The sequence below is a fragment of the Lethenteron reissneri genome, chromosome 65 (genome assembly GCF_015708825.2).
Source record: "Lethenteron reissneri isolate LAM-NWPU_2019-01 chromosome 65, ASM1570882v1, whole genome shotgun sequence".
NCBI classification, from domain to species: Eukaryota; Metazoa; Chordata; class Hyperoartia; order Petromyzontiformes; family Petromyzontidae; genus Lethenteron; species Lethenteron reissneri.
This window is the reverse complement of record NC_083843.1, coordinates 9,051,221-9,071,149: the sequence shown is the minus strand read 5'-3', so window position 1 is coordinate 9,071,149 and position 19,929 is coordinate 9,051,221. Positions and strand designations below refer to the sequence as shown.

At 48.7% G+C, this 19,929-nt stretch overlaps 1 protein-coding gene across 1 annotated transcript; it reads left to right on the top strand.

Annotated features, from left to right (window-relative positions):
* The first annotated feature begins 1,102 nt into the window (after positions 1-1,102).
* Positions 1,103-19,723, top strand: LOC133359570 (E3 ubiquitin/ISG15 ligase TRIM25-like). Its single transcript, XM_061578014.1, has 6 exons — positions 1,103-1,734; positions 2,210-2,305; positions 13,572-13,805; positions 14,641-14,663; positions 15,033-15,136; positions 19,122-19,723. The coding sequence occupies exons 1-6, from the start codon at positions 1,177-1,179 to the stop codon at positions 19,664-19,666; spliced, it is 1,560 nt and encodes a 519-aa protein (XP_061433998.1). The 5' UTR covers positions 1,103-1,176; the 3' UTR covers positions 19,667-19,723.
* Positions 19,724-19,929: the final 206 nt, after the last annotated feature.

Here is a 19,929-nt window from a genome sequence, read left to right as displayed (position 1 = left end):
GCGAGTCCAGGATGTAAAATATTCACATTAACAATAGGTGATGAATATATATTTGTTAGGTCATTAAGATTTAAATCCTCGATTTTTTTTACGCATAATAGCAAAATTGACGGTGAAAGTCATGTAGATAATGAGCTTAAATGAACCACGATGTTTGTTTAGCCAGGGGCTGTTCGCTGTGATAATGCGTGAGGCCACTCACCTAGGGACCCAACCACTTAACCGCACGCCCTCCCAGCCACTCTTCCTCCAGCCCTCTCTCACCACCTGCTCATCCACCCTTAACGCCATCCTCCTGCCCATCTGTCTCCCCTCTCACCAAATAACCCCCCCACTTACTCACTCAAACACCACTACCCACTCGCACCTTCGATTAGCTCGAGTGGTTACGTACGCTGCGAAAAAAGTTCAAGATACACTCACCCACCCACTCACATACCTCCGATTAGCACGGTTGACTACGTATGGTGTGAAAGAAGTTCAACATACATACAACCACCGTCCACCCAGAATAATACGGTGTCGTAGGAATAAAAAACAAAAACATATTTGACATATGAACAGAGGACGCACAAAGCCAGTTGTTAAAATATTAGCTGATAAAGATGTTAGACGATTACAGACTGCGAAGCTTAAACAAACATCCCTTGCAAGAAAAAAATGGATAAAGACACAGATGGAAAAAAACAAGTTAACCTTTACATCAGAATGTTTCCACAATGTGCGGTTCCATTGTGCAATACACACAGCCTGACCCTACCCGGTCAATCAGCTTGTGGGATAAACCATTATTGCTGTGTCCCGGGTTGCTGCTGCTGGGTTTTGTTTGTACAAATATTATATCAATTGAGACCGGTCAAAGCTATGTATGTATGTTGAACTTCTTCCACACCGTACGTAGCCAACCGTGCTAATCGGAAGTCCAGGGGAAGGACAACAAACTAAACACAAAAATCAGTTTTAGCTTTTACACAGTGCGTGACTGTACTGCCACGTCTACACAGGTGAGCCCAGCCGCCGTGTGGAACATTCCAGGGCGTGTCTCGAGGTATTTATAACTTAGCTGCAGGTGAAGTCAAGTTCATTTCCTTGTTCGTCTCCGCTGTGTGAGCAGCTGCTGCGATAGCTCCTCCGTGAGCCGCGGCGAGCGACTGAGTCTGAGTGAAGCCATGGGCCATGGCGAGCGCGTCTCCCAGTGATTGTGTCGACAGTGAGCTGAGCTGCCCCATCTGCCTGCGCACGTTTGACTGCCCCTCCACGCTGAGCTGCGGACACTCGTTCTGCCTCCGGTGTCTGGACGGTGCCTGGGAGACAGCGAGCAGCTTCAGCTGCCCGCAGTGCCGAGCGGCCTTCCCTGAGCGGCCCCAGCTGAAGAGGAACGTGGCACTCGCCAACCTGGTGGAGCAGCTCAGAGTTGCAGAGAAGATGGCTGCAGTTGTCTTCTGTGACACCTGTGGTGATGGGGAGACTCCTGCAGTGAAGACCTGCCTGAGGTGTGAAATGTCCCTGTGTGAGTCCCACCTGAAGCCTCACATCAATAACCTCAAGTTGAAGGACCATGTCCTGGTAGCTCCCATTGTCAGCCTGGAGGAAAGAAGATGCAAGAAGCACAGAGAAGAGCTCAAATTCTACTGCAAACAGGACGCGAGCCTGGTGTGCATGACCTGTACCATTACCGGAGAACATAGAGGGCATGATGTCGACACACTGGAGGATGAGCATGATATGCGGAAGGTGAGCACCTCAGTGTGTGAGAATGGTATCGCTTCAGTTCAAGGTAGCCATTCGGTTTTGGCAGGGAAAGGAAGGGACGAGAGTTTGAGTGTAAGGAGGAGGAGTGTGGTTCGATGCATTTTGGGTGAGGCGTGTTGGAGGAAGGTCATGTTTGGATGTTGCTCATGAAGTGAAGAGCTGTTGTGTTGAACGATCATGTCCCTGTCCCCTGATGTGGCCTTTACAAAACCAGGAGTGGAGCTGACAAATTCGCAACGTCTACATCTCATTCAATCAAAAATACCAGGAAGTTATTCTCATCACTGTGCCTTGCCTACTTGCTTACAGAATGTTAAGTCAGTCCAGCATGACAAACTGAATACTCTTTTGGTGGACAATTATAGAGCCATCACTGTGGAGTGCTCCCTGTGGAGCGTGGCTGAGAGGGGGGCCGCTCAGGGAGTGGAGTCTCCTATGGTGACTTTGTCTCTTGCAGAGTGGAGTCGGAGAGGAGACGCGAGTGGTGGAGGAGAAAAGGAAGAAGGCGGAGGCGTCTGTGGGACGGATGAAGGTCGCTCGCAAGGACGTAAAGGTACCACGCGTGGGCTCTGTTATCTTGTAACCTTCACCCTCCGTGGAATCTGTGACTTCCTGTGAAGACAACTCCGTAAATTCAAGCGAACGTCGTGAGGCGTCAGTGTAATAGGAAAGAGCAATACATGATGTAAATTGCTGCTTGAATGTGAATATTAAAATGCAACGTTTATGACAAAAATTTAATTTCTAGTACCACTGCAAAACCATATACGGGATAACTCGAAATACTTTTTACAGGTTTGATTAAAATAAAAGTGCATGGAGCAACGATTATATTGGATTAAAATCTAACACTTATAACAAGTAAAGATTGTGATAAAATATAATATAAAATCTTAGCTCTTTAATTCTAGAACACAAGAGATGACTTGAAGGGATATTACAGGTAATGCAGGGAAAACGTTTCGTCACGCATCCAAACATAGAGACAGTGCATGTACTAGCGACCACGAATGGTTAACTTCCGGTGTGGAGACATTATAGGAGACGAGTGGTAACAACAGAGACAGTATATACGACTAGTAACCACAGCAGGCCAGGAAACAGAGGGGAACGATTGAATATTCAGGAACCTGCGAGAGAGTTTGTGAAGTGGGGCATGGGCAGGAGTGGTGGCATGGGCCACGCTGCAGGATAAAAGGGGGCGAGAAGCGGGGTTCTGGGCTGCCGTGGGGATCGGGGTCGATGCTGTCATCATTGCCATCGCTGTCGGCACTGCGTCGTCAGTCATCGCTATATAGTCCGTCGTTGCTGTATAGTCAGTCGTCGTTATGTCCTCAAGTCGTGACTGTGTCATCGAGCCGATGCTATGAAAATGTCAAGAAATAAATAAACCCTCTAAAGTCAGTTTCTCCGACGTCATTACATAATTGAATTTGAGTTGGAGAATAGTTGAACCACTTATTTAATTTACCAATGCACAGCAACACTCGTTCCAAACCAACCCCGAACACATGTCCCACAGCCCCTTTTAACCTCTCCGCCCTTGCTCCCAATATACATCCACGTCTGGTACGCCTCTGGACCGGGTAACGTCATTTTCCCTTTAACCCCTGACCCCTGTTCAGCGTATTCCCGCGCATGTGATTGGTGCATATTCGTGAGAGCGGAGATGTCATGTCTGCTTGGTGCGTGTGCGTAAGGGTGGCTCACAGATCCCTTACATCACCCCCCCCTCTTCCTTGAGACCAAGCCGTCCTCGGCTCAACAAATGTATGCCTCGGCCGTTCAAAACCAACTGCGGCCGGGTGTATGCAATCCAAACGATAACAAAATTGAGTGCAATGAAGCAGTAACACAACACATGAAAAAAAGTAACACAACACACGAATGAAATAGTGCAATAAAGTAAAAGTAACAAGGCAATTTCCCCCTCCGTCTCCTTGTTAACAAGAGTGCCGCCTCTGTCGCCGACCTCCCCCATGATCCGATCCCTCGACCAAACACAACAGGGTTGCACGGATGTCCGTGTCCACAGCTGCGACGAGGCATGCGTGAGCGTGAGCGGGTCACGGGCCCCTGTCCTGTGGCCAAGTCCTCTGCTGCCACTGTCTTCAGCCACGGACAGCAACTGTCGGACGTGAACATCTGAGCACAGCTGACTCCGCAGGGAAGAGGGCACCACCAGAACTTTCCGATTCAAAGTCACATCCTAGTGCATCAACAAACCTTCCCACATGAGGAAAAACTTCCCTGACGTGGGGAGATCGTCAGCGCGTGCCGTCTCTGCCAGCCGGCGAAACGGTGCCAAAGATGCGTCTGCCTGCTGCCGGTCCCTCCATTCCCGTAGGGTGAGCCCCAAATCACTATTAAGTGATACCGTCGGCCACGGCCGGTCCGTGTCCCCGGCGGAAACCGGCGCCACGATCTCGGGTTGCGCCGCGGCCGGCGGACTACAGCGCGCGAATGTGTCGCCGCAAGCGCACTTATCGGGGGCTGCCAGTCTGGACAAAGCATCGGCGTTCGTATGCCTGACTCCTTTCCAATGCACCACCTGATATGTGTACTCCTGCAGGTGCTCCAACCATCGGGCCATCTGACCGGTCACTTGGTCAATGCGGAGCAAGTACTGCAATGCCGCATGATCCGTCCAAACCGTAAATTCGCGGCCGTACAGGTAGGGCCGAAACTGCTGCACAAAGTGGACGATGGCAAGCAGTTCGCGGCACGTGATGCAATACCGCTGCTCGACCTGCGACAAGACGTGACTTCCATAGGCAATGACAACCTCTCTCCCCTCCTGAATCTGGGAGAGAACGGCCCCGATGCCCACGTCGCTCGCATCCGTGTCCAGCAGGAAGGGAATCGTAAAATCGGGGCATGCCAGGGGTGGCACTTCTGTCAACCGCTGGCGCAGTGTCAAGGACGCGTCGGTCTCTGGCTGGCCCCAATGAAACGACTGTCCCTTCGCCGTGAGCGCATGCAAGGGCTTAGCGATGGTTGCAAAGTTCTCGATGAAACAGTGGTAATAGGAAACAAACCCCACGAATCTGCGGACTTCAGGCACGGACGTGGGTGTTGGCCAATGACGGACGCATGCCGTTTTGTCGGGATCCATCGCAACCCCCGACGCATTTACGACATGCCCCAGGTATTTAACGGAGGAGCGAACCAAATAGCACTTGGAGGGTTTTAATTTGAGCTTGGCGTCCCGGATTTTCGAAAACACTTGTCGCAACCGGGTTAAGTGCTCCTCGAATGTGCGAGCGAACACGATCACATCATTGAGATAGATGAGGCACGACTCCCACTGCAATTCAGCGAGAACCAGCTCCATCAATCGCTGGAAAGTGGCGGGAGCCATCTGTAAACCCATCGGCAAACAGTTGAATTGAAAAAGACCTTGAGGCGTTTTGAAAGCCGTTTTTGGTCTGGATTCGGCATCTAATGGTAGCTGCCAGAATCCTGCCAAAAGGTCTAGCTTGTGGAATTTTTTTGCTTCTGCGAGGGCATCTAATGAGTCGTCTATGTGAGGGAGCGGGTAGGCGTCCGCCAAGGTAACTTTATTAATCCGCCTGAAGTTAACGCAAAACCGCAATGATCCATCCGATTTCTTCACCAATACAACCGGTGCCCCCCACGGACTTGTCGATGGCGATTTGATGTCTGACACCATCATCTCATGCACTGCCTGCCGCATATGCTCCTTCTCCCTAGGACCCATCCTATAGGAGTTCTGCCGAATGGGTGGCGCATCGCCCGTGTCGATTTGATGCTCCATCAGTGTCGTGCGACCAACATCATAGGGACCCTGACTGAACACGTCTACAAAGTCACTCAACAAAGTCCTGAGCTCCTCCGCTTCCCTTGCCAACAGATCTGTGTTCTGTGCTAGGAGCGCGTCTATCCATGACGTGTCCTCTGCGCCGACCGACGGGCCGTCCAATTGCACATAGTTGACGGTGTGTGCCTCAGGGTTCGAATGCATGGGACTGACATTTGCGAACAAGGTCCCCTCCTAAATTGTAACGGGGTTGTCGGCCGTGTTGAGGACCTGCATGAACAGAGGCAGATTTTTGCGCACGAGCGTGTCAGCTGCTGCTAAGCAATGGCGACCCACCACCGACGATACTGCGGAGACAATAAGCGAGTGACGAGCGGGGTGCGATATCGGAGCGGCACCGAGGCCTGGGCACCAGGTGGGATCGAGACCATAGTCCTGACCAGCGCCTGAACTCGCGGAAGCTGCTTCGGTTCACCGTCTGGGCGCAAGAAATACAAGTGACCCCCGACGGGGTCTCGACTCAGCCTACGTCCGTCAGAATGCGCAGAGGCATGAGACTCAGCAGGTCCTTGCCCAGTAAGCAGGGAACAGTGAGCACACTGGAGACCATTACCGGAGCACGTACCTCCAGCTCCCCGATGCGGACCGGCACTACCACTTGGCCCACTATCCCCATACTTCCCCCATTTGCGGCTATGTACCTGGCCTGCACTGGCGCGAGACGACGCTGTCCCTCTGGTAACAAGTCAAAGATACGCAGGGATATGATGCTGGCCGACGCACCCGTGTCGAACAACACGCGGACGCGAACCCCTGCCACCGAGCCTACCAACATGGACGTCCCCCTCGTGGCCGCCACCACCCTTCTGGCCAACCGACGCCACTTTTTAACCATGTCCGGCCACGGGCCCGGACCGTCAGCGGGAATCTGAGCCGCCGCCCGTGAGGAATGAGATGCGTGATGGGGTGAACATGGCTTGCATGGTTCCGGCCGGGTGTCCAAGGTGTCAGCACTCGCCTGAGTCGGAACAGCCGCGGACCGAGGCTGACGATCCCGGTTGGTCGTCCCTGGCCCACTCGTCCTGCTGCGGCATCCGCGGGCGGTGTGTCCCTCCCGGCCGCAGTGGTAGCAGATGATGTCATCGTTGACCCGAGGATGATCTCCTGCCTCGCGAGGTGCCCATCACCGGGGTCGGCGCTCCGCTTCCCGCGAGATCCTCGGATACTGCCGCAGGGCCGCCACCGTCTCTCCCTCGGCCTCCTCCGCCGGCGGCGCGTGTCAGGTTGGAGGCCGTGGCCGCTCCTCGATGTCACCGTGATCAGACGCAACATGTGCCACAGCTCACGCGGGTCCCGCCATCTTCTCGTGTGCGTAGAGATGGCATGCGACCCATAGCGAGGTGCGGACTTCCTCCTCCACCACTAACAGCATCGATCCCACCTTCTGTGCCATGGCAAGGAGTCGCTCTGCCACCAGCGAGTCCAAGGCCAGCTCGTTGAGCCGCGGGAATGCGGCTTCTGCCATGGCCAACAGTTCTGTCCTGAAGACCAGGAGCGATTCGGATGCTTCACGCTGGCAGTCTTGAAACCTCTGGCGCACACCGGACTGAGGATCGAACACGTCCGCCATCTCCTTGTAGACACCCTGCAGGGTTCCTCGTTTTTCAGCCGGAATCCGGTCGAACACCACCAGCGCGGGGTCGTCCAACACAGTGGGCAGCATCGTCAGGGCTTGCTCCTCCGTCCACCTCATTGCCCGGGCGGCCATCTCAAACCGGCGGATGAAAGCACGCTATTCTCCCGATCTGGACGCGAACTTCTGTATCGCGCCCAGCTGGCGGCTCCATCCTGATCCTTCCTCCGCATGCTGCCTCGGCTGAGGTTCCGGCTGCATCTCGCCCCCGGTTGCCGTTGCTGACAGAGGATCTCGGGAGGACAGACTCGAGTGTTCTCCCAGGTCCCGCGCGGGACGCACGGTCAGTGGCGTCGCTGATGCTGCTCCATCCCCGGAGAGATGCTGCGGATTGCCTGGTTGGGAAGGCTGACCGTTGGCCCCGTCTCCTCGCTGGGGAGATGTTGCGGCTGAGGTTCCCACCGCTCGTTCGAGCTCAGGACCCAGCCGGCTAAGCAGCGCGGTGACTGCCTCCAGCAACAGATCCATCCTCTGATCTCTCGTGGATGATCTGCGGTGGCGGCGGCACTGTGTCTGCACCGCCGGGTTGGTGGAGGAAGGTGGCCACACGGGACGAGCAGCTGCGACGGATCTCGTCGATGAGCCGGGAGACGAATCCCGACTCGTCCATTCCGTTTCGGAGCAGATCTCATCCTGGGCACCTAGTGTCTTCTTGCTCTGTCTCCCCCCTTGGGTTATTGCGTCGGTTGAGGCGAGACATCCCACTGCTGCCACCAGATGACGAGGAGTCGGAGAATAGTTGAACCACTTCTTTAATTCACCAACGCACAGCAACACTCGTTCCAATCCAACCCCGAACACACGTCCCACAGCCCCTTTTAACCTCTCTGCCCTTGCTCCCAATACACATCCACGTCTGGTACGCCTCTGGACCGGGTGACATCATTTGTCCTTTAACCCCTGATCCCCGTCCAGCGTATTCCCACGCGTGTGATTGGTGCATGTTCGTGAGAGCGGAGATGTCGTGTCTGCGTGGTGCGTGTGCGTAAGGGTGGCTCGCAGATCCCTTAGACAAGTATACAGTAGACGATGCATACATGATGAAATGTTAAAACTGGTTTCACTTGCATTGCAGTTTGCATTCATTGTGATGTATTAATTCCTGAATCTTGGTGTTGTGCACATAAGGCAACCGATAATTATGCAATTGCGTATACTTTTAATATTTCTGCAAGGAAATGGTTCTGAGCCTGTTTGCTATCAACCACATGGATTTATATTCTAACTAAATATATGACATACAAGAGAGCATTTCATCATATAGAGAACTTGACGCCTTTGACTAGTGTGGAGCTTGCGACGGAGACTTCACATTCACTCTGCGAGCTTTTCTCAAATACCGGAGTCCATCGATGAACAGCATGACAGCCGCTGTCTGAAGCAGTCACAGCCAGGAGGATTTGGCTCTGTGGATACATTACATAGGCTGACATGTTGGCTCATCACACCAGAGCTCTGCGTGGAATCATTGATGGCCTTCCTTGCTATTGGAGGTGGCCCAGGGGCAGGCAGAGGCTGACCTGGACGCACAATTGAGGCCGATCTCAGGCATTCTAATCTAGGTGGCCTGCTCTTGGCATGGTGTGGAACCCAGGACAGGGTTGTATCATGAGCATCGCTACGCACCGGCCTGCTAACTATTGATTTGTATCCTCCATCGAGTCACCTTGTGATGGTAATAATAATTTACACCAGTTTAACACTTTTGCGACTAATATTATCCAAAATTGAGTTTTTTTGGGGTTAGATCGTGAAAATATAAATGTGTCATTAAACCTGCCATTACCCAACACAGCCAATTAGTAAAGTTTGTCACTTAAACAAAACATCCCAATTAGTTACTAGTTCAGCACACCGGTGTGTTGGAGAGTAAACCCACAACATTTACAATTCGAGTGACGTTTCACCAGTAATTTCAACCAGCTACATCAGGCCACAGTCAAAATTGTGGAGAAATCCTCCGGTTTCGGTGTTAAGTAGAGAGATACATGCGATGTCATTGGTTGGGTTATTCACAGTTAATCAACATACATAATTTACATGTATGTACGTTATGTTTGTGCACAAAAAACCTCTTACGGATAATTTACACCTTTTGTGAAACGAGTGTAACATTGAGGCCTTTCCACAACCGACAAGCAAGCAGATTGCTTAACAATACTTTACCAAGTTGGTCAATGTGGGTTGGTGAAGACAGCCCAGCACCCATTCGTAAATTACTCACCAAACGGTTTGATGACCACCACACCACCACTGCCCTACCTGGTGATCACCATCATGATGATCCATGGGCAGATAGCCCGTAGTGTCTACTGCCCGCATCGTCATTGGTTTCCACTTTCCTGTCTGTCTTGTGCCAATATGCTCTAGTAGTGCCACATCTTTCTGGCACCAATCTTTGTCATCAATCCATTCTCTGTGCGGTCTTACTCTTTTTCTGGTTCCTTCCATACTTCTGAACAACAAGATACCTTCCATTTGCCTGTTGTTTTCCTTACTGCATGTGTTTATCTAGTGCCAGTTTCTTTCTCATCACTGCTGCATTGTAAGATCTTCTGTGTGCCATATTTTTATTACTTCTACGTTGGTCACTTTTAGATGCAGTACCCTTCTGTAGAAAAACATTTCGAGTACCAATATCTTATATCTGTCAGTATTTTTAATGTCCAATTCCCGCAAGCATAAAAAGCTGTACTGGACACGCATGTTCTTAAGATGTTTAGTTTGGTCTTGTAGCTGATTTGCTTCCGAACACCATTAATTCTCAGTCCTGCATTCTATCCTAACGTATTCAGCATATGAACACTTTGCTGCAGTACAATGCAGCTTTTTTTCCATTGGATCTATGTTGTCCGCGAATCTATATTCATTCTCCTTGCACAGATATATATCCTGTGTTATTGTCCTGAATGGCATATATCACTCTAGTGTAGTGTCGTAGGTCTCTTCTTCATTCTTGTTCGAGGCTTTTGTGTGTGTGTGGGTGGCATGTGTCACACACACATTCAGTCGGAAACGAGGTAGTCGCAGGAGGCACCGTCCTCTTTAATTGTTGTTGAGTTCACGCCACCACTCGGGCCCCCTCTCTTCCACGACCACGCTGCCACACGACCCTGTCCACGTTGCACCGACAGCATCGACCGGGACGGCCAACTACTGTCTGGCCGCGCAATGATCGGGCGAAGGCGGCAACGTCCACAGCAACGACGAGACGAGTCCACTCCCAAAACTGGCAGCCTGGAGCTCTCGCTGTCCGCTGCTTATATTCCCCTCGGCGCGGCTTGGCTTCACCCTAGCCACGCCTCCCTTCTCGAACCCACCAGAGGGTTCCAGGGGGTTCCCCACGAAGTCTACCGTGACCCTTGCCCCAGTTCCTCTGCCCTGCCTGCACACCTGTGTATATGCTCAACGGCGCGCATGCTAAGTGCCCACCTGCAGTTGCAGCTGCTGTACAACAGTCAGCACTATGTCACTACACTATTAGAGGTAGAGGGAATGTAGCAATACCAGTTGCGTCAATAGGAATACCAGCAAAACTATTAGCTGGAGTCTGATCTGCTCATTCAATCTCTAAAATCCCTTTGAAAATAACTGCAACAATGACTTGCAATATAAACCCAAACACGAAGCCACAAATATAGTTCTATTGAAACTAATTGTCTGGGATGAAGCACACACGTATGTCAGGCTGTTGATCTATTATTGGATGATCGAACCGTAAAATGTAAATCATTTGGAGACACGTCCTACCGGTTACTTTACGTGGTTCACGGCCTCTTGCTGTTGTAAGTTGTATAAAGAAGCATCGTTTCTGGGGAGAATTACAGGTGCTGAAGCTGAAACAGAACATGTGAGCTCTGAAAAGTGGAAAGGAATTTGTGGAATTGCTCCTGGACGTTGTTGATGGAATAACAGGCGAAACAGTAACATTAACCTCACACTGCTATCCAGAAAATCAAGATACATTTCCACAACTACACGGTGACATTTACTTTTCTACGATTACTCCTGAACAGCTTCAATGAAGCGCAATACAGTGTTACAAACGGAGACTCTCGATCTCAACAATGGATCTGAAGTGGTTTTCAAGAGCATGGATACTTTTGTGAGTGATGATACTGCTGATCAACTTAGATAGATAGATAGATCGTTTATTGTCATTGTCACCAGTACAACGAAATTTAAAATGCTCACCAGTCAGGGCATCATTCATAAATTTAAATTAAACAAAACAAGAAAATAAACTTGCATTCCCAGAAGAATTATTAAAGTCTTACACCAACCGGAATGCCTCCTCATGAACTGAAACTGAAAGTAGGAGCCGTTATCATGCTCCTTAGAAAAATAATGGAATTGTGAGGACTACATAATGGTATAGGACTTACTCTTACTCAAATACAAATACACATAATCTAAGCAAAAATGATCGGTGGAGCAACCTGCGACAGAGTACTTATTCCAAGAATCCCACTCATTCCATTAGACACAAATTTACCATTCAGTTTCAAATTCTAACAATTCCCCATACGATTGGCTTTTTCAATGACAATCAATAAGTCACAAGGTCAAACGTTTGACAAAAAATGCCTTTACTTACTTAAGTTTGTTTTTAGTCAAGGACAATTATATCTTGCTCGATCAAGAGTCATACCGTGTGAGTCACTTCATATAGTGCGGAAAATAACCCAGAAATTGACAATTGTGTCTTTAGATAAATCTTTGTTGAAAAAAAATAGTAAAAATTGCGTGAATGTTTCATTTAAGATCTGCTAGATCAGTGAATGTTTCACTGGGTACAGCTAGTCTCATATAAAGCACTTACGAGTGGGAACACGCAGCATTCGCTCAGCCAATGAGAGCGACGCACGCGGAGCCAACCAGACCTCACCCCCCGTGATTTGATGATCAATCGATTTTTTTTTAAATGTAGCGAGGTGAGAACTCACTCGACCAGGATAGAGTTCCAGGCTCCATCTAAAAGAAACCTCACGACAGAAATATAGACTGAGGACTTCGCTAAGATCACGGATGTCTTGGAGCTGTTCTCTGAGAATGACCGCGCACTGGGAGTGTAGCAGCTCCTCCAACCTCATCTCCCACTGCTGCCATGGTAGCAGGAGTACAGTATTATGCACAGTATGTCATACTTAATTAGGTTTTTATAATTAATTATTATTTTTATTCACGAAATAATGTTTACCATCTGTATTATTGGTGCTTTTACCGATACCCCAATTAAGCCCTCATATATTGGTCATCCGAAAGAAATGACGCTGATGGGAATGCAGCCCCATATATACAATGGCATAATGACCCTTTTTAGCGCTGATTTGATAAGCGCTCACTTCTTCAGGAAGCATATTGAGCATTTAGCGAGGTCTGCGGTACTGATAAAATATTGCTGTCCAAAAAGGCCGTGGGGCCAATAGATTGTGTACAAAATTCTTTTATTGGTGATGTGCAGAGATAAATCTATGAAGAAGGCGAGTCGTGTGCTTATCTGTTTGTGTAAATAATTTACAGATCCTCACCAATACACTTCTGGACGAAGGTTCCGCAACATCGCGTTGATCATTGAGGCTAGTTGGCCATATTTAGTTATGCGGGTCAGTGCAGGTTGGTGAAGGTAGAGTCAAGCACTGGCTCGTATCTCACTCATCACGCAGCTCTCTAATCGTGGTGGAGGCTGGGGAGGGAGCCCAGCCTAGGCTGAGAGGCAAGTACACTCCAGTAACGTGGGGTAGTAGCAGCAGCGTGGAAGGACGCGTCGCAAAACCTAGTTTTAATTTCTGGTAATTTTAGAGAGAACAGGGAGGTACTTATTGAGGTTGCGACTGGGAATTTGGAGTTAGGAGGTTCTTAAATACTTGGCGGATTTGTTTAAAAGGAATCTTAGGATGAAGATAGTCCAGTGGTGGTCTCTAAACGTATCCAGGGGGGATAAATTGGAGGTGATACAGAGGTTGCAATAATGTGTTGATATGGAGGCATCAAGGTCAAAGTGGGCAGCCAGGTGGTATAATGGAACAAGAGGCTAGGCGGTCGATGATTCAACAGGAGTCAAAGATGGGGAGAATGTTGGCTTGGACTATATCAAGTTGGAGTCGAGGTGATACAATTTGTTTATTTATATAGAAGATTTTGTTTATTAAACGATATGATCAATTTGAAGGGCAAGATAGCACCTAGATACCTAAAGTTATCGACCTGTTCAATGGGATGTGAGTCCAAAGACATAACGTGAAGGCAGGGAAAAAAAGGTTTGGAGTAAGTGGAAAACAATGTAGCTTTTGTCTTAACAGCATGGAATATGAATTTACAGAATCCATCGCATGCCCCTTGCAGGATTTCATGGTCCAGACCAAGGCTCACATCTCAGGCGAGTTCACCCGCATGAGGGTGACGCTGGATGAGGACGAGAGGGCAGCTCTGGATCGCGTGGACGTGAAGGGGCGCGAGCTGCTGTCCCGGATCGAGGAGAACATCGCTCATTACGAGCGCGAGATCAGCGAGCTGCAGGCAGCAGCCACGCGCCTGCGCGCTCTGCAGGAGGAGAGGGACTCACTCACGTTCTTGCAGGTAGAGCACTCACGGAGCCAGGGCGAGTGCCCCAGTTCACGTGTTCATTACGTTTATAAACTTGGCAGATGCGTTGCAACACAAAACACAAGATAACGCAACTTCCATTGTCAAGACAACATATAGCCCATGGGTTCTGAAAGTAAATGTAGAGTCAAGTTCACCAACTTGGATTTGTATATTGTAATAAAAATATAAACTAGCGCTGAATAAAAAAAAAAAATATTAACACACAAATTCCTCTAGTTAATTGGTTGGTAATATATGCAGACATTGGCATTACAAATTGTAACCGCATCATCCTGTAATGTACATCAGATTGAGGCCACTTGACACTACATTTAAATTTTTCTTTTTACCAAATGTTTACCAACCATTAGTAATGCTGAACACGGAAGGGCTTTTAACATCAGGAAAGCCAGAAGCAGTTATATTTCAGCACTGACTGCTGATGAGTCTTTGAAATTTGAAACAAATCCCGAGATTGCTTGCCTCAACAAATGTTCACCCTGCTAACACCACGCTCTGTTTGTAATTCACGCTCGCAGTGGATCATTATTTTGAATGTTGGTTCACAATCACTACAACTCGATGTCAAGTGCCACGGACGCCTCTTGCCATGACATCGGGTACCGAGTGGCAACAGTTTTAGAGGCCACACCTTACTGATGAGAATCATTGAGTCCTAATGCATCCATGGCTTTGTCTTGATTACAACCAACAACACGAGGCCATGCGAATGTCTGAGTGCAGCCTCATTGCGTCTACCAATCACCGTGTGGTTAACGTGGCTGGAGGTGAACTGACTCACGCCCCCTGTGTCTGACTCCTGCAGGTTCACCTGAAAGAGACAAACCGGTATGGACTATGAACTTGCACAGATTAACACACGGGGTGACGCCTTGTGTGGAACATGGGCTGAGTAATGATGATTATGTGTGGTGATGATGATGATGTGTGATGATGCTGTGTTATGTTGTGTAATGATGTGTGGCATGATGCTGTGTAAGACGAGGGTTGTGTGATGTGTGCTGTGATGCTGTGCGCAATGATGCCGTTTGTGATGCCGTGTGTGATAATGCCATGTGTGATGATGGCAGGTGATGATGTGTGTGATGATGTGTAGTATGATACTGTGTATGCTGATGCTGTGTGTGATTATGCTGTGCGTGATGATGCTGTGTAAGACACGGGCTGTGTGTGTCACTGCTGGTTTTTGTCTCACAGGAGAGACGCTCAGAAGGGAGATCCACCCTTATCTCCCAGCAAAAAAGACATCGCCACGATCAGCGCCCTGCAGGGAGCTGTGGTCAACCTGCTGGCATTCATGTGTGAGTTCCACGGACTCTTACCACCTGTGTGTGTTATTGTGCGTGTAATTGTGTCTTGTGTGTATGTTGTGGAGCGGTGGCATAGTGGTTAACGTGCTACAATATGAACCTGGCAACACAATTTCGATTCCCGTTCACAGCCAACATCAGTGACAATTTTCTGAAACGGTCATGAGCCTCCTCTAGGTCGACTCAGCCTCAAATGACTACCTGGTGTAGTGTGTAAAAACTGCCACTAGGGAGACAAAGGCGGCCTTACGTGGTGCTGGTCACCCACCGTCTCATGTTTCATACCGGCCTTGAAGTGCCACTCGCTAACAATTCTTGCCCCTACAGCCTGTTTGGGCTATATGGGGGGTCTTGTAATTGTGTCTGTTTGTATGCGTATGTGTAGATGAGCAAGAGTGAGTACGGATGTGCAATGATGATGGGATGCTCTGTGCACTGAGCTACAAACATGGTTACCTACACGTGACTCACGACCATGGCTATCATCAATGGTGAGTGGATTCAGAACCAATTCTGAGCCTCTCCCAGATGAACAATGGACTTAAACGAGTACCGGGTACGTTCTGTAAGCATCAGCACTGCGGACACAAAGGCGGCCTGCAGAATTCATATGGTGAAATGGCTTTTATAACTACAGCAATATACATTTAAATAATGTTGTGGCTTGGCTCTCCAACACACCGGCGTGCTGTACTAGTGACGAATTGGCATGTTCTGTTTACGTGACAACCCTTACTAGTTGTCTGTCGGGTGGTGGCAGGTTTAACGACACATTTATATTTACGCGATCTAACCCCAAAAAAATCTCTTATGGATTATATAAACTTAGGGTTGATTGGTAATGCCCAAGGATCATACATCCAGATTAAGACACGTTGAAGATTTTTAGGCTTCATGTCAACAGCCTTGATGCTCAGTCAAACTATGGAATTTTTAGTATTCTTAGGTTCCCCAGTTAATGGCTGAGGCTCACAGAGCGAGACTAAGGCATAATCTTGGTCGACCTTGTCTATCACTACACTGCACGTGCAAACATCAACATTACGACTGTAATGTATTCATTAGACAATAATATATAGCACACACACGAGTGTATTTCACTATTACATAAGCTCCATTGATATTACACGCGTGTATTATCTAGTAAGGATGCTGTTGGCCAAAGTAACCATTGTAGCAGATGAAACTACGAGTATAAGTCTTCTCTGTAATGGATGTCATCATCCGACTCGAGCCAGACTACATCACCGTAGTGATGCGTAGGATTCATTGTTAATGATGTAGGCTCATATCCAGACTATGGCAGCCTAAGGATTCTCATTATTCATTAATAATGCTTGAGGCTGCTATATCCCTACTAAGGCACCTTAAGGATTATTGGGGTTCTATGTAAATATCCGAGGCTCACAGAGCCGGACTGGGCTATCGTTGTGGCTGACCACGTGTATCACTGTGCAAACAGATACATTGCTATTGCCCATGTATTGCAATACCTCTACGTTCACATACAACACAAACGAGTGTAAAGGAGTATTGCATGAGCTCTATTAACCCTACACGTGTATATAATTGAGTGAGGATGCTATTGCTATTCTGCGTGTGAGTGTTTTACACAGATACACTATGGCTGATATTCTTAGGATTCTTTATTAGTGCTTGAGGCAGCGTGATACAGACTCAGACACGGTTAGGATTCTTAGGGTTCCGTGTTAAAGTCTGAAGCTCTCAGCATCAACGGCACTGAGTCTTTGACACACACAAGTTATGGCTGATATTATTAGGATTCATTACACTGTAATAAAAAAAATGTCCCTGGGCAGTGAGTGTTTTTTTATAATTGCCTATGCCTCAAAATTATACAAAATGGCTATTATTCCCCACAAACTTTGCTTTTGTGACCAAGACAGTGTTTTTTTTTAAATTTACAAATGTTCACTGGGAATTCCAGATAGATTCAGTGCTGAGTAGTAACTTGTAGTAACTTCTAGAACATTCAAGAACTTTCCAGTAATAAAAAAGTAGTATAAATACAGGACCCTTAAGCCCACCAGTTTCAGTTTACAGTGGTACCTCGGTATGCGTCGTTAATTCGTTCCAGAAGGTAGGACTTATACCGAAAATGACGTATACCAAACAAATGTTTACTATAAGAAATAAAGGAAAAGGAAAAAATCCGTTCCAGAGTATAAGAAATTATATTTAATATGGCATAATATACATTAATGGGGTTGTATAAAATAAGAATTAGACTTAACGTATTACTAAAATGCATACATAAATTAAAATAGAATGCACACACTAGTGTACATCACTACACTATCACACACACGAGTGTACATCACTACACCATCACACACACACCCACGAGTGTACATCACTACACCATTACACACACACACGAGTGTACATCACTACACTATCACACACACAAGTGTACATCACTACACTATCACACACACAAGTGTACATCACTACACCATCACACACACACACGAGTGTACATCACTACACTATCACACACACACACGAGTGTACATCACTACACTATCACACACACACGAGTGTACATCACTACACTATCACACACACACGAGTGTACATCACTACACTATCACACACACACGAGTGTACATCACTACACTATCACACACACACAAGTGTACATCACTACACTATCACACACACGAGTGTACATCACTACACTATCACACACACGAGTGTACATCACTACACTATCACACACACGAGTGTACATCACTACACTATCATACACACACACGAGTGTACATCACTACACTATCATACACACACACGAGTGTACATCACTACACTATCACACACACACGAGTGTACATCACTACACTATCTCACACACACACGAGTGTACATCACTACTATCATACACACACACACGAGTGTACATCACTACACTATCACACACACACACACACACGAGTGTACATAACTACACTATCACACACACACACGAGTGTACATCACTACACTATCACACACACACACGAGTGTACATCACTACACTATCTCACACACACGAGTGTACATCGCTACACTATCTCACACACACACACGAGTGTACATCACTACACTATCTCACACACACACGAGTGTACATCACTACACTATCACACACACACACGAGTGTACATAACTACACTATCACACACACGAGTGTACATCACTACACTATCACACACACACACGAGTGTACATCACTACACTATCACACGAGTGAGCAGCGGGTGCAGTGTGTAAACGTCACCACTGGGGAGACAAAGGCGGCCGGGCGTGGTGTTTGCCAACCCCAGCCCCTTGTGTGCCATGTCGGCCTTCACAGCTACTCACCAAAAGCACTTGCTGCTACAATCTGTGAAAGGTTATACGGGCGATCGTTATGTTTGTTGTACACACACGGACGCTACGGCGTGTTGATATCCACGCTGCTGATGCTGCTGCTGTGAACCACTGCCCACCTCCTGGCACCTCGCAAAGCCCCGCAGGGGCTGGGCCTGGGCAGGGCTCGCACGAGCTGCCACCACCACCCTGCCTAGCAGGTGCGACAGGCTGCGGGGCCACGTGGCGGGGCAGTCACCACCCTGCCTAGCAGGTGCTACAGGCTGCCGGGCCACGTGACGGGGCAGCAGATGATGGGGCAGACAAACGCACCACTGTACTGTACTTCTGTGCTCTCGTCAGCTGCACCGCCTGACTTCGCCGGCGTGGTGAAGTATGGTCAAATATCCCCCGCGACCCGCACTGTGTAGGGAGTCCCTCATCCAGCAGTGGATTGACAAAGTGCCCGTTACATGTCATCACACCGATAGCTACGCATTACAACGTTGTATAACAATGCTCATTATGAATTGCTCTATTGTAGTGTACGTGCGTGTTAGTGCACGAGTGCTGTTGTTATAGTGGTGCTGTTGTTACACGGCTACTGTGATTATCGTTACTGCAGACGGACGCTCACCGACTGTGGACCCAAACTCGGCCTGCAACTACCTCCAGATTTCCTCGGACCTCAGGACGGTGACGCGGACCGCTGTCTCCCAGGGTCGCCCCGATCACCCACACCGCTTTGATAGCTATGCACAAGCCCTGTGCTCCGACAGCTTCTCGTCGGGTCAGCACTACTGGGAGGTGGACGTGGGGGGTGCGGCGGGGAGCTGTGAGGTTGGAGTCGCGTACGGGACGATCGCACGAAAAGGGGGTGGTGATGAGTGCGAGCTGGGAGGGAACGACTCATCCTGGGTTTTATATAAAACTAACAACAACTGCTTCGTGCGTCACGGTGGTGTATTGACCTCCGTGCCGGTGAGGGATCCTCCCCGGATAGTCGGGTGTCATCTGCACTGGGAGGCGGGGCTGCTGTCGTTTTACCGCGCCGACTCCATGGAGCTGCTGCACTCCGTCCACCACTTGTTTAGTCAACCGCTCTACCCCGCACTGTACGTGGGTGTTGGTGACTCGGTGAGGATTCTGGATCCAAGTCGTGCGTCCTGAGAGCACGGAATGTGAACAGCGCAGAGAAACGGGCACAACGCACAGACTCATACACACAAAGACACAGATCCCCCGTGTAGCCTTAACCGACTGGGGCAAGTGTTGTTAGTGAGCACCTATGGGGCCGTCCATAAATGACGTCACGCACCTGGGGGGGGGGGGGGGTCAGACATTTGTGACGATGGGGGGGGTTTGAGAAATGTGACGTCACGTCCAAATGAGTAACTTTAAATAAATATAGACAACACGTTCTATATAATTAA